At 60.2% G+C, this 19958-nt stretch overlaps 1 protein-coding gene across 1 annotated transcript; it reads left to right on the top strand.

Moving 5' to 3' along the window:
* Positions 1-418: 418 nt before the first annotated feature.
* LOC147529312 (cullin-9-like) lies at positions 419-19837 on the top strand. Its single transcript, XM_086631806.1, has 30 exons — positions 419-450; positions 1292-1896; positions 7579-7733; positions 8094-8612; positions 8754-8889; positions 9333-9523; positions 10000-10384; positions 10611-10812; positions 11120-11327; positions 11430-11623; positions 11767-11984; positions 12112-12343; positions 12698-12803; positions 13097-13324; positions 13488-13578; positions 13663-13834; positions 14046-14151; positions 14552-14647; positions 14735-14910; positions 15448-15581; positions 15661-15837; positions 16116-16231; positions 16711-16893; positions 17246-17403; positions 17757-17967; positions 18064-18229; positions 18371-18516; positions 18694-18811; positions 19239-19441; positions 19522-19837. Exons 2-30 carry the CDS (start codon positions 1305-1307, stop codon positions 19804-19806), a joined length of 5904 nt encoding a protein of 1967 aa, XP_086487932.1. The 5' UTR covers positions 419-450; positions 1292-1304; the 3' UTR covers positions 19807-19837.
* The last annotated feature ends 121 nt before the right edge of the window (positions 19838-19958 follow it).

Genomic DNA, 19958 nt, shown 5'->3' with positions numbered 1-19958 from the left:
CCTCGCTGCAATGGGCCAGCAGGCATGCTCCACCTGGCTTGGAGAGCTCTGTCAGCACGCAGCCGGGTTTTACAGCTGAGCTTCCTGGGGAAAAGCTTCTCTCCTTGGGCACTGCTGTCCATGTTCCTGCTGTATCCAACGTCCGAAGATCGCTGTGTCCCGCTCCGTTACCTCCCCAGCCCCCATTCTGCCGCTGTCCTCGGCTGCCCCGCGAGTGCCGTACTGCACCGCCCCGTGCCCCACCTGGCCCCCAGCTCTCCGTGCGCCTCAGCCCATGCGGTCCCCGCTGGTGCTGGACTGCCCCGGCCCCCCCAGTACCGCTCGCCGCGGCCCCGTCAGCGGGGGGCGGTCCGCCGGCGGGCGGATATCGGCCCCGCGCGCTCCCGTCTGGGCGGGCCACGACGCATGCGCCTCTGTCGGCCCGGGAGCGGCGTGTGAGCGGTGCTGAAGGTAACGCGGAGCAGCCCGGCCCGACTCCGCGGTGGAGGGCGGCGGGTCGGGGATGGGTCTGGCCTGGCCTGGCCTAGCGAGCGCCTCGGGCGGAGCTATCCCGGAGCGGTCCCAGGCCGTTCTTCTTTGGGGAGGTCTCGGCACCGGAGCCGTGGGATGAAGTAGCCCGGCCTGCCGGGGCGGGGCTGCGGTAGCCAGGCCGGGCCGGGCAGGGCCAGGCGCTTCTCGTTGCCCCGGCAGCTTTCGCTTGGCCCACGCTTAGAAGGAGCCCTATTCCTGCTGCCAGCGGACCTGCCCACACAAGCCTTCCCTCCGGTAATCGTGGTGCCGTGCCGCCGCCTTTAGCGTGCGTGTCCCAGGAACCGGGCGGCCGGTGCGTGGGCCTGTTGCCGGACCGTGCTTCCTGGTCGGGTGGTGTGCACAGGCGTGTGCTGGCGCTCAGGGCCAGCGTGCCTGGCTGGGAGAGCTCTGTCAGCACACAGCCGGCTTTTACAGCTGAGCTTCCTGGGAAAAGCTTCCCTCCTTGGGCGCTGCTGTCCGTGTTCCTGCTGTACCCACCACCCGTTTGACAGTCCAAAGATCGCTGTGTCCTGCTCTGTTACCTGGTTGCTGCATGTCTGCTATTTTCCAAGAGGAAAGTGAACTATGTCTCATACTTCAGCTGTCTTGTTGTGTGAGGGGCTCACAGCGCTGACCTCGAGTGCAGCTAGTGCCATAGCATGTTTTATTTCTGTTACACTGCCATGTTGCAAGCACTGCAACCCACAGGATCATAGATTTCTGGCCATAGCAAAGCCTCTGCCTCAGCCACCTCTTCCCCGCTCCTGCTTCCCCTCTGCAGGCACATTCCTGTCATGGTGAATGAGAGGCATAATGACAACCTGCTTGTGCACCTGGGACCCAAACTGCAGGCCTACCCAGAGGAGCTGCTCCGACAGCGGCGAGGCCACAATGGCCAACCGGAGTACCTGATCCAGTGGAGCATTGTCAGCTTGGAAGAGAGAGCGGTGGGAGGCAGCAGTGCCTCCTCTGCAGAGACCAAGCCAGAGAACATCTTGATGTGGATGTCTGCAGAAGAAGTCTGTGCCAGCTGCCCGGCACTGCTGGGCAAGAGGAAGCTGGAAGGGCAGTGGGTGAAAGAGAAGACAGCCAGCGTGTTCGCTGCAGATGTCCCGCTGGATGAAGCCACACTGCTGGAGATGAAGGCTGATGTCAGGAGCCTGGTGCAGCGAGCTGGCCGGCAGATAGCTGAGACTGGGATCCCAGAGTCGTCCATCCTCAACACCATCCACGTGCTGAGCGCGTACGCCAGCATTGGCTCGCTGGCGGGTGCCTTCAAGGAGACGGGAGCCCTCAACTTGCTGATGAAGATGCTGTGTCACAAGGAGAAGCAAATCCGCCGCAGTGCTGGCAAGATGCTGAGGGCTCTGGCTTTGCATGATGCAGGTGGGGACTGCTCCTTGTCAGTGCCACTGAGGAGGTGCTGCAGGGCCGCTGAGGGGTGCCAGTCCTTTTGTAGGTGTGAGATGCCTGGGAAGCAGCGTGTCTCAGGGCTTGTTGGCAAACCGCGGAGAATCAGACTAAAGCTTCTAAGCATCTCCTTGGTCGTAGTTGTCTCGGGTGCTCTAAAACTTGATAGCTCTTCCCCCTGGTGGGTTCCTGAGCTGGGGTGCTGCTTAACTGTTAGGAGTGTTAGGGGATGTTCGGGATAGCTATCTTCTCCAGCAGGCTCAGCACCTCTCGGGCCCCACCATTGGAGCCCAGCCCAAGGATCCAGGGTCCCTGAGGCTGAGGGATGCAGCTGCCGCTTTCCTGTTTGCAGGTTCACCCAGCAGCAAATCTGAGCACCTGTCCCAGAGACACACAGACACACACAGGACACTGACGCAGCTGTCCACAGACAAGGCGCTGCCTTCAACAGGACACACTTACGGGACTCACATAAACACAAGCACAGCCAGCCATGTCCTCTCCTCTTCAACTGGCAGAGACAGAAGGTCATTCATGCTAGCACACACAGCACGCTCCAGGTTCACAAGCACACACATATTCACAGATCCTTTGAGTACCAGCATGGCCCCTCTGTCTACCTGGCACCCCTGCCTGGGTCTGAGCCCCTCTACCCACCTTAGACCCTGTGCTCGCCAGCTGGTCAAGCTTGATGCTCATTAGCAAATGTGTAGCACTCAGACACTTGTCCCTCGTGCAGTCCACATTCGCAGGTCCCTTTGGACTTCTAGCACAGACTGCCACCTGCTTCATACCCTGGCCGGGACCCAAGGCCTCCTACTTGCCAGCTAGTCCAGCATAAAGTTTTGCAAACAAATTACAGGCACACCCCGTGCACAGTGGCATTGAGGAAGAGACACTCGCCTTCGCACCCCCAGCGCAAGGCACTGCAGTCCTGCTTGAGCTGCTGGTGCTGAGCTCCTCACTTGCCTCCCTCCTAGTAGCTGTTTTTAGGGACACACACCCTTCCCTCCCCACTGACTGATGGCTGAGGACTCCACCCATTCCAGTCGCTAGCACTGAGACCCTCGTGCTCGCTCCAGTAACTGGCATCACAGGCCAGGGGTGCCTACACACCTGGTCTGACTCTAGTAACTGGCACCCAGTCATAGATTCATAGATTTCTAGGTTGGAAAAGATCTTCGAGATCATCCAGTCCAACCGTCCCTAATCCCCCATTAAACCATATGCCTAAGTAGTTCATCCACCCTTTTCTTAAACACATTCAGGGATGGGGACTCAACCACCTCCCTGGGCAGCCTATTCCAGTGGCTGACAACCCTTTCAGAGAAGAAATACTTTCTAACATCCAACCTGTACCTCCCCTGACTAAGCTTATACCCATTTCCTCTTGTTCTATCACCCATCACTAATGTAAAGAGCCCTTCCCCTACCTCCCCACCATCCCTTCTCAAGTATTTGTAGGCTGTAATCAGGTCTCCCCTCAGCCTCCTCCAGGCTAAACAGCCCCAACGCCCTCAGCTGCTCCTCATAGGTTTTATTTTCCATCCCTTTGACCAGTTTGGTCGCCCTTCTTTGGACCTGCTCCAGGAGCTCAATATCTCTCTTAAAGCGGAGGGCCCCAAACTGGACACAATATTCCAGGTGCGGCCTCACCAGTGCCGAGTACAGGGGCAGGATCACTTCCCTATTCCTGCTGGTTACACTATTCTTGATACACGCCAGTATCCCATTGGCCTTTTTGGCCACCTGGGCACACTGCTGGCTCATATCAAGCCAGTAGTCAACCAACACCCCCAGGTCCTTCTCTGCCAGGCAGCTCTCCAGCCAATCTTCCCCAAGCCTATAGCGATGCTTGGGGTGTTTTTATACCCCAAGTGAAGGACTCTGCACTTGGCCTTATTAAAGCTCATGTCTTTGGCCTCAGCCCAATGATCCAGTCTGTTCAAATCCCTCTGAAGGGCCTCCCTACCTTCGAGCAGATCGACACAGCCTCCCAGCTTGGTGTCGTCCACAAACTTACTGAGGGTGCATTCAATCCCCTCATCCAGGTCATTGATAAAGATGTTAAACAGAACCGGCCCCAGCACCGAGCCCTGGGGAACCCCACTGGTGACCGGCCTCCAGACGGATTTAGCCCCATTTACCACCACTCTTTGGGCCCGGCCATCCAGCCAGTTTTTAACCCAAAGGAGGGTGTGCCTATCCAGGCCAGCAGTTATCAGTTTCTCAACCAGAACACTATAAGAAACTATCAAAGGCTTTACTGAGGTCAAGGAAAACTACATCCACAGCCCTTCCCTTGTCAACCAGGCGGGTCACCCCATCATAGAAGGTGATCAGGTTTGATTGGCAAGACCTGCCTTTCATAAACCCATGTTGACTGGGCCTGATCACCCGGTTAACCTGTATGTGCTCATTAATAGCACTCAAGATAACCTGTTCCATGACTTTGCCCGTCACCGAGGTCAGACTGACAGGCCTGTAGTTCCCGAGATCCTCCTTCCGCCCTTTTTTGTAAATGGGGGTAACATCTGCCAGCCTCCAGTCCAGCGAAACTTCCCCAGTGAGCCAAGACTGCCCAAAGATAATGGACAGGGGTTTGGCAATGACATCCGCCAGCTCTCTCAGGACTCCCGGATGGATACCATCAGGCCCCATAGACTTGTGCGCATCCAGCTGGCAAAGCAAATCCTTGACCCGTTCCTCTTGGATCACAGGAGCTTTGATTTGCTCTCCCTCTCTGCTCTCAGACACCATAGGCCAGCTCACCTGGGAACTACTAACCTTATTATTAAAGACTGAGGCAAAGAAGGCATTAAGGACCTCAGCCTTGTCCTCATCACTAGTGATTAACGTACCCCCTGTGTCCAGTAGGGGCTGGAGGTAATCTTTAGCCCTCCTTTTGTTATTAATGTATTTGTAGAAGGACTTTTTGTTGTCCTTTACGGAGCAGGCTAGTCTAAGTTCCAGTTGGGCTTTTGCCCCCTGATTATCTCCCTACATGCCCTAACTTCCTCCCTGTATTGATTCCTGGAAGCCTGCCCATTCTTCCAAGACTTATAGACATCCCTTTTTCTTTTGAGGTGTTCCCAAATCTCCTTTGTCATCCAAGCTGGTTTTCTACCCCGGCGGCTCGATTTCCGGCACACAGGGACAGCTCGCTCCTGTGCCTCCAGAATTTCCTTTTTGAGTAGTAACCAGCCCTCCTGCGCCCCCTTACCCTTGAGAGCTGTCTCCCACTGGACTTTGTTAACCAGACTTCTAAACAGTCCAAAGTCAGCTCTCCCAAAGTTCAGCTTGGCTGTTTTAGTGCTTCCCCTCCTAACTTCCCCTAGAATTGAGAATTCTATTATCTCATGGTCACTATGCCCCAGGCGTCCTCCAACCATCACATCTCCCACGAGGCCTTCTCTGTTCACAAACAGCAGGTCTAGGGGAGCACCTTCTCTAGTCGGTTCACTGACCAGTTGTGATAGGAAGTTGTCCTCCACACACTGCAGGAATCGCCTAGACTGTTTCCTGACTGCCATGTTATACTTCCAACAGACATCAGGTAGGTTAAAGTCACCCACAAGGACAAGGGCTAGTGAGCGCGACACTTCCCCCAATTGTTTAAAAAATAGTTCATCAGCCTCACTGTCCTGATAGGTTGGCCTGTAGCAGATTCCCACTACAATATCCGCCTTCATAGGCTCCCCTTTGATTTTTACCCACAGACACTCCACCAAGTCATCCCCAACATTTAACTCTAAGCAGTTTAGACCTTCCCTTACATAAAGGGCAACCCCGCCACCCCTCCTACCTCTCCTATCCCTCCTGAAGAGCTTGTAGCCATCCATGGTAGCGGTCCAATTATACGAGTCATCCCACCATGTTTCTAGTGATGGCAACTATGTCATAGTTTCCCCGGTTAACAAGGGCTTCCAGTTCCTCTTGTTTATTGCCCATACTGCGTGCGTTTGTATAGAAGCACTTAAGTTGGGCTCTCGACCCCACTGCACCCCTGGGGGGGGTAGCTTTAATTCCTGAGCCGTTATTTTTGGGATTTTCTTTTACCTCAAGGCAACTTGTGTGTTGCCCCTTACTACACATATCACCCCCTACTATCACTGAGGCGGCAGGCCGAAGGTACCTGCCTACACTCCTGTCATCAGACACTGGAGGGCCGTCCTCGGCTGTTATTCCTCCAAGTCTGGCAATGCCCCCCACCTCCTTCACATCTAGTTTAAAGCCCTATTGACGATCCCAGCTAGTTCTATGTCAGTCCATTCTATGCCAGTCTTCCCAGTAGCTGACACTCTGGGCTCAAAGTCTGTAGGACCTTCTCCAGATCCAGAGCACAATGGCCCCTCCAGCTGCTGATGCCAGGACCCTCGCTCCAGTTGTTAACACCACAGACCACAGGGCTCCCACACACTCAATCAGGCTCAGTTGCTGGCACCAAATTCCGCTCACACGCACGCCAGTTTCACCATTAGCTGGCATTCAGTCCTTGCAGTACACACACACACACACGCAAGATCGAGAAATAGAAAAGATTTGATAAGAAGATGTCAGAAGGTAGGACAGACTGCGGCAGTTAGACACAGGGCTCAGTCAGACAAGTGCATGGACCAGCCACAGTTTACACATGACTGCCCCATTTTATACCCCTTTCTGTGCACCCCCCCTGTTCTTTCCCTTGCACATTGCCCTGTCTGTTAGCATAGTTCCACCAATTCCCCTCCCACATCCTGGACCCTCAGGGTTATATCCTTATCAGTTGCAAAGTCCTTGTTTGCCTGCAGTTTCTTCATAGCCTGTCAGTTAGTGGAACTGACAGGTTTGTTTCTGATTATTGTCTTTGGAAGCGGTAATTGGTCAGGTTTTATGTTTCTGTGTGTTTGTCTCCATCCCTTTCCCTATCATCCCAATTTGACAAGGTCCTTAAGACAATCTTACTGAAAAATAATCATTCTCACACTCCAGATGTCCTTAACAATTAGTGTGACTGACCAGATTTGTTTCTCCTCGCTGCCTCCATTAGCATTTGTCAGTGAGGTTTACGATTGTTATGTTCTTGTTTATGGCTTCCTTCTTAGAATCCCTTTTCGCGTGCAAAAGGTCCTTGACCAGATACACTTAAAGGAGCAGTCAGTCACCTTCCACATTCCCTTATAATCAAGACTTGTGCCAAGGGGCTTGGCAGAGCCCTGGTGGGTGGAGGCCTGGTCCTGACCCAGTCGTCTCATTTTAGAGGAGCTGCCATGGCTTGGAAGTGCCTGATGAGGCTTAGGTGCACCAGGAAGGTTGCTAGTGGTGGTGTGTCTCATGAGAGACCTGACTTTTTCTCTCCTAGTGCCTTGGTTCATATGGTTCTCCAGTGGGGCAGATGGGGGGCTGATTCAGATTAAAACTTAACTTTTTTCTTCCCTGGAACCTTGTTCTGGAATCAGTTATTTGGAGTTGCTGCTTTGGGGTCATCTTCCAGCTTTAGGGTTGGAAAAAACTCAGTGTTTTTCAGTGGAGCAAAATGTTGCCAGTCCAGATGAAAGGACAGAACGTGGTTCTAGGTCACACTGAGCAGTGTTCCTTGCCTGCAAGTCTGTCTCACGCAGGGAGGGTGGGGTGAGGGTTATCTTTAGGGGGCCTGAAGGGGTTCTGTTGTTGTTGCAGGGAGCCAGGCCTATGTCCTGCTGTCCCTGAGCCAGCAGGATGGCATTGAGCAGCACATGGACTTTGACAGTCGCTACACCTTGCTGGAGCTGTTTGCTGAGACGATTTCCTCTGAAGAGCACTGCATGTCCTTTGAGGGGATTCACCTCCCCCAGGTAGCAACAGGCCCTGCTAGCCTGTGGGCTTTAGGGATGAGGAGGGTTGAGGGTGGGGGGCAGAGCTGGTGTTCCTGTTTGGGACAGGAGGGTAGTTGGGAGTGGGCAGCTGAGCAGGACTGGGTATTGGGAGAGCTGGCACAGGATCTGAGCCTGACTTGAGGCTGGGGAGTGATGGAGATGCACGTGGAGAGCCTTGTCTCTCAGCAGGGAGGTGAGGGTGGGCTGAGAGGTCTCTGCTGCTGCCTGCTGGTCTGCAGCTATTGCAGGAGCCTGACTGTGGATGAGCTGGTGGCTCGGAGAGAGCTGGGGTCTGGAGGTGCTCTGCGGGCTAGGGTGTGACAGCCGTGCTTGTTGCAGATCCCTGGGAAGCTGCTGTTCGTCCTGGTGAAGCGCTACCTGTGTGTCACTTCTCTCCTGGACAAGCTCAGCAGTGGGGAGGAGCAGGGAGGGGAGCAGCAGGACTGCGCTGTGCCCAGTGTGCTCCCTGAGGAGAGGAGCCGTGTGAAGCAGGAATTTGAGTTCAACATGGCTATGGCAAACCTCATCTTGGAGCTGGTGCATGTGATGGGCTGGGACCACAGCTGCAAGCCAGAGCTGCTGCCCCAACAGAAGCTGCAGCCTCACACCACCTGCTCCATCTTCCAGCACGGGGCCACATTCTACACCACTACTCAAGCAGCCCCCACTCCCCCACCAAAAGAGCCCAGCATCTTCAAGACGCGCTCCACCTTCCCAAGCCGCAGCAGCTACGTGGAGTACGTGCAGGCGAACCTGGTGCGCGGCATGCGGGTGCGTATGCTGGAAGACTACGAGCAGGTCAGCGCGGGCGACGAGGGAGATTTCCGACAGAGTAACAACAGCGTGCCACCTGTGCAGGTATCCTCTGCTGGGAGGGCAGGGGCTGTCAAGAGGCCTGGCTGCTCGGGTGTGCTGTAGGAAGCACGCAGTCTTGCATGAGAGCAATGGGGTTGGGCTTGCCTTCCCTCAGCTGAGTGTGTGTTGGGCTCTCCTCCTCAGGTGTACTGGCAAGCCTTGGGCTGTACTTACTGGGTTCACTGGCACATGGTGGAGATCATTGGCCCTTGCAGGCAAGAGGAGCATGAGGGCCATGAGAAGGTGTCCACCCTGACACACAACCACAAATCGGTAGCAGGTGAGCAACCTGTTCAGCTTGGCCTTCAGCTTTTCTCCCCAGCTCTTCTGCATCTGCACGCTGGCACTGTGGGTTCTGCTGGTGCTAAGCATCCAAATGCATTGCCCTGGCTGGTCCAGGCACTGTGGGAACAGGTTGAGGGAGCAGTGAGCTATAGGTGCCCATTTTGAGCTGTGCTTTTTCTGTTGTACAGCCCAAAGAGGTTCAAGTGAAGAGGGTAGTTCCCACCCATACAGCTTCTGGGGTCTCCTCCCAGCATGTTCCCCCTCTCTCTCTCTACCCTCCTGTCACCTCCCCTTCCCACAGCAGGCTGAGGGATAGCGGGGATCTCTTCCGCCAGACAGTCCACATGAGCTCTTTCCCTGGGGAATGTGGGGTGTGCAGTAGAGGATGGGGGAATTGTCAGAAGTGACAGTGCCCTTCCCTTCTCTGCTCTCCTGCAGTCGTGCAGCCGTTTTTCTGCAAGCCCTTTGCGGGGCTGTACTCCCTGCCTTACCTGGGGGAGCAGCCGACGAAGGCTGCAGAGGCCCTGAGCCGTGCCGAGTGGTGGGAGTTGCTGTTCTTTGTGAAGACGCTGGAAGCGCAAGAGCAGAAAGAGATCACCTGTCTCATCCAGCAGGACCGGGGAGAGCAGGTATGGGCCAGAGCCTGCAGTGGGGAGACAGGAGAAAGGGAGAACGTTAGGGAAGGGACTGGATGTGGAGGAGGAGACGGCAAGTGTGAGCTGTGCAGGGACAGCCTGAACGGGGCAGAAGTGGGGCTGAAGTGGGAGGGTGAGCAGGGGATGGCGAAAGCATGGGGAGCTGGGCACAGCAAAGGGGCGAGGAGAGATGGGAGGAAACGCAGTCTGCCATGACCCTGGAAGAGTGGCTGTACCCAGCGAGGCAAGCCATCGGGTGATTCTGCCAGTTGTGGTTGAGTGGTGAGCGGAGGTGGGAGGTCTGGGCTGGTGGTAGTTGAGTTGGGGACATCCAGGGGAGGCTGGTGCTGGGGAATGGCCCTGAGGGCCTCTGGCAGTGCAGCCTTTCTGCCCATTCTGGCACTGGCTGTCATAAGGGGTGTGGGGTCTGTGGTGGGTCCGTGAGGGTTAACTTGATCCCATCTGTCCAGCTGTCAGAGGTGGATGAAGAAGCCCTGATCCAGCTGTCAGTACCTGTGGAGCTGGCGCAGAAGGTGCTGCGAATCTTGGAGGAGCGGTGCCAGGGCAGCACTCAGCATGAACTGCGTGGTTCCCACATCTATGCCAAATACTTCCTTGGTAGGGAGGCCGAGCAGGATGGCAGGGGGAGCACCGTGGTGTCCTCAGAGGGTTCTGGCTGCAGGAGCACTGGCCCTGAAGCCATGACAGCCAAGGCAGCGAAGGAAGACCCTTCTGCAGCCACAGTGCTGCCCCAAGCCCCTGCTGAGGCGGCGAAGTCGGATTGCCAGCTGTTCAACGAGCTCCTTGAGAGGGAAGGGCTGTTCCTCCCAGAGGTGACGGAGGAGCAGATCAAAGGTAATCAATCGCCTGCTACGCGCTGGGGCACACGCACCTCGACTGGAGGCATCTCCATTCCCTCGACAGAGGAAGGCTCTGGGCATGGCATGGGACGCCAGGTGTATGGAGGTTGTCTGGGGAAGGGGGCCTGTGGGTGCTGGGTCTGTGGGTGCCTGGCACCTCAGGAGTTGCTGGGGGTGTTACTTCTGTCCCGACGCCCGCACCCCTGCTTCCCTCCCGCCAGTGCTGGGCAGCTCTGAGGGAGCAAGTAAAAGGGGCTCACTGGCCAAGATTGCAGCCATGATGGACGTGATCCAGAGCAGCAGCTCGGAGGTGGGAGTGCGCTTAGCCAGGCTCAAGCACATCCTGAAGATCCTGGAGGAGGAGCCGGAGCCTGAGCAGCAAGTCAGCAAAGCCCAGGGCGGGCTGGGGACCAGGAGTGTTGGGTGAGCCTTGGGCCATGCTGGCTGGGGAGGGCTGTGTGGCAGGGTGAGGAACAGCACTGGAGGTGGGAGTGTGGGAGGTGGCAGTGAAAGCATGAAGGCCGGCATGTGCCTGCATGCTCGGCAAGAAGAGAGGTGCATCTTGTGTCCCTTTGACCCAGGCAGGCCCATTCCTGGGGCTGACCAGAGAACCATTCCTGGCTGTGGTAGAGCCATGTGGGCATGGAGAAGGTTGTTGGCAGGATCCAGGGTGCTGGCATGCCAGAAGCAGTGCCAGGAGGCTCCTCCTGAGGTGTCCTTTCCCATACAGGCAGAAGCTGGTGAAGGTGGCAGTGGAGCTGCTGAGCACTGAGGTAGAAGAGAAGGCCCTGGTGGTGGTGATGCTGCGGCTGCTGGCCATGCTCATGGCGAAGTACGACTGGCGTGTGCCATTTGCGATGGAGGGCGGTGTGCGGGCTGTGCTGGCCTGCATGCAACAGCACACCTCCTCTGCGCTGGTGCAGCAGGCTGGCCTGGCGGTGAGTGTGGCAGAGGGGATGCTGAGGGGGCAGGCAGGGTGCAGGCTTGCCCCAGTATGGTGGAGATGCTTGCTGCCCTTCTGACTGCTGCTGACCTTGCAGGCCTTGAAAGTGCTGGTGGGAGCTGTGGCCAGTGAGCCAGGAGGTGCTGGTGGGAAGCCCTTGCCCCTGAACCATGCCGACACAGAGATGATGCGGGAGATCTTTGCCAGCATCGGCTCCACCTCCAGCGAGGGCTCAGCAAGCCTGCTGAGTGCCATCCCTGCTGCCATGAGCACCATGCAGAGGGTGCCAGGGTAGGGGCAGAGTGAGGATAGTGGCTGGGGGGGAGTACCCTCTGTGGGGGGCGGGGTCAGGCAAGGGAGGCGGGTGGCTTGTGGATGCAGAGTGGACTCTATGCTTAGGGGAGGAGGGCACCCGCGTTGCTGTGTCCCTGCAGGGGCTCCTCAGGCGTGCAGAACGGCTTGCTGGTGGTGAACATGCTGATCGACAGCCACCGGGGCCTGGCAGAGCAGCTGGTGAGCTGCAACCTGCCCACGGTGCTGCAGGGCTGTTGGTCAGACGGGCAGAGCAGTGGCTGCCCTCACGCAGTGCTGGCCCTCAGCGCGATCAACCGCCTCGCGGAGCACCAGCTGTGCCTCGGCTCGGAGGCGGCAGGTACTGTGCTGTGCCATGGCCCCGTGGATGCAGTGGGCAGGGCTGCCTCGGCTGCCAGCACAGAGCAGCCCACTGCCGCCTCTCAAGCGAGTGCCTGGGCTGGGCACGTGTGTCCTTGTCGTGGCAGGCAGAGAGGCCCCGCTGGACCTGAGGGACATGCGGATGCTTCTGAGCGGCCTCAGGGATGGCGTCTTGTCCAAGGAGGTGGTGGTGGCCCTGGAGCGGCAGCTCTGCAGTGAAGGCCACGTCTGCGCTGGCGAGGCAGCCCAGCTGCTGCGGGACCAGAGGTGCTTTAGGCTGCTGCTGCGCAGCTTTGAGCTGCTGGGGGCAGAGAAGGCCGTGAGCCTGAGCATCCTCAGGTGGGTCCAGAGGGATTTGGTGGGGGTCTGGTGGCTCTGCAGTGAGTGTGTGAGTGCTGGTGGGATGTTGGGGTGACACGGCACGTGTTTGTGGGTCCTGGTGGGGCTGTTCTTCAGCAGGGGCAGGTGTACCCAGCACATGTGCAGGTGCTGATTGGGGTGTCCTGGGGCACATGGGCCATGTGGGGACGAGCAGCACATGCTGGGTGCTGGTGGGCTGTCTGAGGTGCCTGAGGAGCCTTGGCTCCCAGTGCCTGTGGGGTGCTGGCCTTCCCCGTGGAGCAGGGAAGCAGGGCCACCTCTGGCACTACTGTCTGTATGCCCTGGCCTGAGTGAGCCCCCTCTGTCACTCAGGATCCTGAACAAGTTCCTGGACGGTTACCAGGAGGATGTGCTGCCCTGGCATGAGTGTGTGGAGCCCTGTTTGTCCTTCCTGAGTGCCCACAGCAACGACCAGGAGGTGAGGGGGCCCCGGGACTCCCGACAGGCAGTGGTGGCTCTGCTGGCTGTGCCATGGATCGGCCGGGCCTGGCGTTGGTGAAGTGGGGTTCCTGGCTGCAGCAGCCCGGCCTTGTTGTGGCCAACACACTGGGAGAGGCGGGGAGCGTCGTGCCCAGTGCTGTGTCCGGCCAGGCTCTCACGGGTGCTGCTGCGATGTCGGGGTGGAGGGGATAGAGCACTGCAGTACTCCTCTGCTGGGGCCCGGTGGGTTCCCGGTGCTGGCCTGGCCGCTCACAGCTGCCTGCTCAGCAGGTGGTGCAGGAGGTCATTGGCTTCCTGCACCGCCTGGCCACCACCAGCAAGGACTGCGCGGTGGTGATGTGCCATGTGGGCACCCACGAGGCTCTGTCCAAAGCCCTGGACAAGCACAGCACAGCCCTGTCACTGGCGCCAGCCCTCCTCGACCTGGTGATGGAATGCGAGAAGTACGCCAGCCTCTCCAAGAAGCTGATGACGAGCATCTTGGCTGGCTGCATCCAGGTGGGCCTGGGGAGGCCTGGCTGTGCTGGGGCTCAAGGTCCTGAGGCTGTCCAGCTGTCCCTGGCACCATGGAGCAGCCTTTGCTCTCTGCCTGCCCAGCGCTGCGGTGGGCAAGGGGAGGAGGACCCAGAGCCTCCTGTAAGAGACTTGCCCCGTCTCATAGCTGGTCCTGGGGCAGATTGAGGAGCACCGCCGGACCCACCAGCCCATCAGCATCCCCTTCTTTGATGTCTTTCTGCACAACCTGTGCCGAGGTGAGTGCAGGGAGCAGGAGCTGGAGCCCCGTGCCTGGCATGTGCTGGCCTGGCAGTTGGAGGCTCCATGTGCTCTCTCCACAGGCTCCAGCGTGGAAGTGAAGGAGGACAAGTGTTGGGAGAAGGTGGAGGTCTCCTCCAACCCCCACCGGGCCAGCAGGCTCACGGACAGGAACCCCAAGACCTACTGGGAGTCGAACGGCAGCACCGGCTCCCACTTCATCACAGTCCACATGCAGTGTGGTGTGGTGGTCAGGTGGGGCTGGGCCAGGAGGGCAGGGAGGTCTTGAGGCCAGGAGGGCCAGTGACCGTGTTGGGAGGAGAGGGCTTTGGGAATTGGTTTCACCCCTGCCCCTGTGGCACCTGTCCTGGGGATTGCTGGCTGTGGGCAGCAGTGCAGGGGGCTGGCAGGGGCCAGGGCAGGGAGGTGGGGGCTGCTGGGCAGCACCGTGTTGGCTGCACTGCAGGGAGATGAGCATGCTGGTGGCCAGCGAGGATTCCAGCTACATGCCGGCCCATGTTGTTGTGCTGGGGGGAGACAGTCCTGCCACCATCAGAACAGAGCTCAACGTGGTGAGTTTTGCATGGGCCGCTCAGGCCATGGTGCCCCATGGGAGCGGTGGGCTGGTCCTTGTCGTGCCCTGTGAGGGTCTCACCCTGGTGCGGGGCCCTGGGAGGTGACCCCCAGGGAGATGGGGATGGCAGGAGCTGGGCTGTGGGAGCCTCCTCCTCGCTGTAGGCAGCGGGTGCTGGAGACTTGGGCATGGGCAACCCTGCAGCACAGTCTGCAGCAGGCTGGTGTGTTGGAGCTATGTATGAGCCAGAAGTGGGGTGCTGGTGGGGGGTGCCCTGTGGCTGCCTAGGGGCTGCTGGGGGGATGGAGGTGATGACTTTAGCAGGGGTGGCCAGAGGAGCATGCAGGGTGTCTGGTGCTGGCTGCCTGGCGTGCTGACGGCTTGCTGTGTGCCCACAGGTGACTGTCCTGCCCTCAGACAGCAGAGTGATCCTGCTGGAGAACATGACCTGCTTCTGGCCCGTTATCCAGATCCAGGTGAAGCGGTGCCAGCAGGTAGGGGAGCAGGGTCCGGGTCAGGGGGCTGGCAGTGTGGGGTGTCAGGGCTGTGCCTGAGGAGCTGAGGGTTGCGCTCTCCTGTAGGGCGGCATTGACACACGTGTGCGCGGCATCGAGGTGCTGGGTCCCAAGCCCACTTTCTGGCCCATCTTCAAGGAGCAGCTGTGCCGGCGGACATTCCTCTCCTGCACTGCTCGGGCTCGTGCCTGGTGCCAGGAGATCTGCCGCGACCGGGGGCGACTGCTGCAGCTCTTTGGCAGGTGAGTTGTCTCCTGGTTGTGCTGTCGCGTCCCCAGCATCCCAGGGCCTGGGAGGACGGTGCTGACAGCCCACGAGGGGACTGCAGAGCCAGGAGAGGAGAAACTGGGTGTCGTGCATGGACAGGGAGGGGGCCTCACTCGTCCCTGGCCACTGGTGGTCCCGGAGGGCCAAGGCAACCTTTTTTTCCCACGGGTTTAAGCTGGGCACGTGGGCACAGCTAACCCACCAGAGACGTGCATCGCAGGGGCCAGCGCGTCCTGACGTTTTGGAGGCCGGTCAGGTGCAGGTGGGATCTCGTGGCCGCAGGCCCCGCAGAGCCGCCCAGTTTGGCAGGGGCCAATAGGGTGCCAGAGTCCAGTGCAGGCAGGGCCTGGGGGCAGTGAGGGGCCCTGGCTGCTGGAGGCGAGTGGGGCTGCTGAGCTGTTGTGCCTGGCAAGGGACAGGGAGCGACCACCATGCTCTGCTTTCCTTGAGGAGTCCTCCCGGCTGCTGACAGGTGCCCAGTAGTGCCTTGTGCTGCCTGGTCACTGTTGCAGGTTGAACCGGGCACTGCAGCACGAGCAGGGCTTCGCCGACCGGTTCCTTCCTGACGACGAGGCGGCCCGAGCCTTGGGCAGGACGTGCTGGGAGGCCCTGGTGAACCCCCTGGTGCAGAGCATCACCAGCCCAGGTACCCTGCGCTCTGCCGGGCCCATCTGCGCTGTGCCCCAGGCTGAGGCACCCTGCTCTGAGTCTGGTTGGTCTCGCAGACCCCCACGGCATCAGCCCCCTGGCCTGGCTGCTGAGCAAGTACCTGGAGAGCGCAGAGCCACCCTGCCATTCCATGAGCCGCGGTGCCGTCTTTGGTTCCCGTGTGCGGCGCCTGACCCAGCTCCTAGTGCACGTGGACCCCCGTGGCCCAGAGCCAGAGAAGGCAAGAGCAGCTGGTGAGTGAGGGGCTGCCGTCCCGTGAGGCTGGGAGGGCCGTGGTGCGGAGTGCCAGGCTGTGTCTGTGGGGGTCCTCACACTGGGGAGCTCTGGGGAGGGCCCTGTGACACGGGAGGCTCCCAAGCCGGGGAAGGCTCGTGGCCATGCCCCTGCAGTGGCTGTGCCTTCCCAGCACCTCCTCTGCCTGTGCTCCCCAGGGAGAGGGGGAGACTGCTGGCGGTCGGTGTGCGGAGCCTGGCCACGGAGCCACACTGAGCCCAGGGCTGTCCCTTGGCAGGCGGGAAGGAGGGGAAAAACAAGGAGGTGCCGGCCAGGGCTGCGAAGGCGGTGGTGGAGAAGTTGAGCAGCCTGTGGGGCATCTCACAGTGCTGGCGTGGAGTGGTGCAGCAGCAGGTAGAGCGTGGAGGGCCAGGTGTGGGGGCCGGAGAGGGCGCGTGGGGCCCTGCTCTGGGCAGGATGTAGGGGGAGCAGGGCCTAGGGGTGCCCAGGGAGCACGGGGAGGATGCGGGGCTGCACCTGGCTCCTGCAGCATCCAGAGGGGTGTGGGGACAGCCCTGCAGCGCCTGTAAGCCTGGCCCTGCACCCAGGCTGGTGCCGCAGGCCAGGAGACAGGTACAGTTTCAGGCTGTTTGTTTCCTGCTGGGATGCTGCTGCGCTTCTGTCCTGCCCCCGCAGCCCCTGCCTGGCCGTTGGGGCTGTGCTCCTCTCGCCACGAGCTCCTGGTAGCCTGTGGCAGCACCGGGACCTCTGGTCAGGCCCTGGCCCGGATCCAGGCAGTTGACATCAGCAGAGTGAGACAGGCTGTGGATGCTTCCATGACCCACGGGCACGTCCTGCTGCAGGGCTCGCCCCTCTCACGCTGTGTCCTGCAGGTGCAGCGGTTCCTGGAGGCGGCAGGGCAGGCACCAGACCTTGTGGAGCAATACTGTGGGCTGTACCAGCGCCTGCGCGGTGCCACGGAGGAGCTGTTTGGGCAGCGGGCTGCCTTTATGCTGGCTCTGGCCCAGGGCTTTGCGAGGGCTCTGCTGCAGCTCTCCTTCCTGACTGCCCTGCACGTGAGTCGAGGGAGCGTGGCACCGGTGTTGGAGCCCTGGCCTCACCAGCGCCGGGTGCATGCTGGGGAGGCTGCTCTGGCCCATGGCCTCGGGAAGAGCTCCAGGCGGGTGGTGTCCTCGCCTCCCACCACGCCACGGAGCCCTGCCCTGTGGCAGCCCTGGATGGTGCCCAGCTGCGGGTGTGTGGCGCTTCTCACGGAGTGGCCCCAGCCCTGGCGTGCTCCTGCCTCGGGCCAGTGCCTGGACAACCTTAGTCCCTGCCCGAGTGCCTCAAGGTTTGCCAGCTGCTTCCCCCAGGGATGTTTTCCAAGTCCTGGTGAGCCCCCTCTGCAGCCAGCCCTGTCTCTTGCAGGTGAGTGAGCAGTTTGCCCGCTACCTCGATGGGCAGATCCAGGAGCTCCACGGGGCTGTGGGCAGCGCAGGGTCACTGCAGCAGCTGCAGCGGATCCTGGAGCCCTTTGTTGTCTTTAGTGGCCTGGAGCTCGCCCACACTTTCGAGCACTTCTACCGGTGAGGGATGCCACATCTCCGTGGGACTGAAGGGCCTGGCACGCTGGTGCTGGTGTGGTGTGCGGGGGAGGCGCAGGCAGCGCTGAGGCCATGGCTGAGCCCGGTGTGGCAGCAGTGTTCCTGCTTTGCTTTTTCCGGCTCTGGAGTGTGGAGGGAAAGGCTGTGGGGGCCCGCGGGCGCTGCCAGGCTGCGGAGGCACATTCCTGGCTGGCGACAGGGAGGGGAGGCAGATGCTGCCAGGCCTGTGTGCCTTGGGGTGAGGCCAGGGCCAGGGCCGTCTCTGTCTCCTGGCGGGTGGGTGATGGCCCTGGGGCTCAGGCTGGCCCCTGACCAGATGCTGGCGGCTGTGGCAGGCACTACCTGGGCGACCGACTCCTGGTGCAAGGGCTGTCTTGGCTGGAAGGAGCCATTGTGGAGCAGATTGGGCTGTGCTTCCCCAGCCGCTTCCCCCAAGAGATGCTGAGCAACTTGGCCGAGTCAGAAGAGCTCCAGCAGCAGTTTTACCTCTTCCAGCTGCAGGAGCGGGACAAGCGGCTGCTGGAGCTGGACACAGGGCTGGAGGAGGTGAGTGTGCCGGTGGGATGGGCAGGCTGGGGTCTCCTGCATTCCTCACAGGGATCCTGGGGCCTGTCCTGAGCTGTCCTCATGTCCATGTGCCAGGCACCAGGGACGGCCGCGGTGGTGGATGTGCCAGAGGTGAAGGTGCTGGCCCTGTCCCCACGCTGCTGGCCCGTCTCCCCATTCTGCTACATGGATGAACCTCAGAGGTTTTTTTCATCAGCCCTGAGCTCCCCCCTGGAAGAATTTGTCGACTTCTGCAGGCGGCGTGAGTGTCACGGCAGTGGGAGTGTGTGTGGGTCTTGCTGGGGCCAGGCCCTCCACAGCAGCCCAGTCATGAGTGCTGGGGCCACTGGGAGCGCCTGGCAGGGCTGACCCCCGGCCCCTGTGCGGGTGCTGTCTCTGGCAGGCCAGGGCCAGCTGGGCTGGCAGTGCATGAAGCCCCGTCAGCTGCAGTGGACGTGGCTGGGCCACGCGGAACTGCGGTTCGGAGACTGCATCCTCCACGTGTCCACGCTGCAGATGTACATCCTGCTGCACTTCAACAGTGCCGAGGTAGGGGCCGAGGCTGCAGCGGAGTGAGGGAGGTTGCAGATGCTGGAGCGTAGCAGGGACACATCCTCCCTTCTGGTGGTGTCTCCAGCGGTGGTTGGGGCACAGACCCCGCCTGGTTTGGCTGGGCCCATGACTGGTGGGTCCTGGCTGCCATCCCACTCCCACGCTCTCCTGCAGGAGGTGGCTGTGGAGGCCCTGGTGCACACTACAGGGCTCCCTGCCGACTTGGTGCACCACGCACTGGCGCCGCTGACCCACGGCGAGAGTGTCCTGGTGTGGAGCTGCACGCCGGGAGGTGAGCGTGGGGCTGGGACAGCCCTGGGGAGGTGCTGGTCTGAGCCCCACGTGGGTGCTGGGGTGGGGGTACGTGAGCTTGTAGGGGAAGCGAGTGGGCTGGGGTCAGTCTGTGGGTGCTCAGGGCGCAGGTCTGTGTGTCAGGTTGGGGCCTGAGGCCATGTGTAGGGCTGGAGGTGGTGTGTGGGGCTGAGGCTGGGGCCGTGCATGGGTGGTTGGGTCTCAGGTCTGTGAGTGGGGTTGGGGACCGGGGCCAGGGCTTGTGCGGGCAGCTGTTGCCTGGGGCCATGTGTGGGGGACAGGGATGGGACTGACACTTGTGAGGGCAGCAGCGGGAGGCCCGGGGTTGTGTCCAACAGCCACACGTGTGTTCTGGGGCTCCTTCAGGGCCCAGCTCAGGGCTCGGCTGACTCTGGGCTGGGTGCTAGCTCCAGGTGCGCTGCGGTTGAACCAGGCAGCCCTGGCCCATGCCTCTGGCCGCCACCTGAGGCTGCTGCCTCGGCAGAGGTACTTGTGGGCAGAGAGGGCTGAGGTCAGCGCCCTGGAAAGGAAGAGGAACATACTCTGCTGCCTCATCACCCGCATCCTCAAGTCGGAGAAGCAGCTCCACATTGACAACCTGGTGTTCAGGGTATGGAGGGCTTGAGGGGCAGAGAGGGGCCGCCTGGGTGCTGCGCCGCACTGCAGTGTGGGGCTCCCTTGCTGCTGTAGGTGATTGATGCCTGTCAGAAGGGTGAGCTGGGGCCAGGGCTGCAGTTCCTGAGCTTCTACTGCCACAGCGTGGACGTGCTGTCCTGTGTCCTGCACCTGCTGAACCAGGGCTATCTCCAGCGCCAGGAGGAGAGGCCTCATGTCTTGGAATACATCTCTGCTGAACCCACAACCACACCTCCCTCCCAGGTCCAGCCACAGGTTGCCTTCCAGACTGTCGAGATCAAGACAGCAGCAAGCCCCGCCTCTGCTGAAAGGAGACAGACTTTTTCCACCTTCAGGTAAACAAGGACCTGGCTGGGCTGGGAGCACACAGGCTGAGTCCAGTCTATCTCTTCCTGAGTACTTGCGGGTTTTGTTTTAAATAAACGAGCCAGGCTCCACCCAGTCCGAGTTTGTAGTCTGTTGGTGAGCTCAGCTGGGCCATTGCTGGGAGT

The sequence above is a fragment of the Tauraco erythrolophus genome, chromosome 2 (genome assembly GCF_009769465.1).
Source record: "Tauraco erythrolophus isolate bTauEry1 chromosome 2, bTauEry1.pri, whole genome shotgun sequence".
Classification (NCBI taxonomy): Eukaryota; Metazoa; Chordata; class Aves; order Musophagiformes; family Musophagidae; genus Tauraco; species Tauraco erythrolophus.
This window is presented reverse-complemented; position numbering and strand designations above follow the sequence as displayed.

What these genes read in the sequence shown, in the direction of transcription:
- LOC147529312 (XM_086631806.1), top strand. Translation starts at nt 1,305, where the DNA reads ATGGTGAATGAGAGGCATAATGACAACCTGCTTGTGCACCTGGGACCC. An exon ending in GCAGAGCATCACCAGCCCAG is followed by an intron (nt 15,582 to 15,660) that starts GTACCCTGCGCT and finishes TTGGTCTCGCAG; the next exon opens with ACCCCCACGGCATCAGCCCC. An exon ending in TTGACAACCTGGTGTTCAGG is followed by an intron (nt 19,442 to 19,521) that starts GTATGGAGGGCT and finishes TTGCTGCTGTAG; the next exon opens with GTGATTGATGCCTGTCAGAA.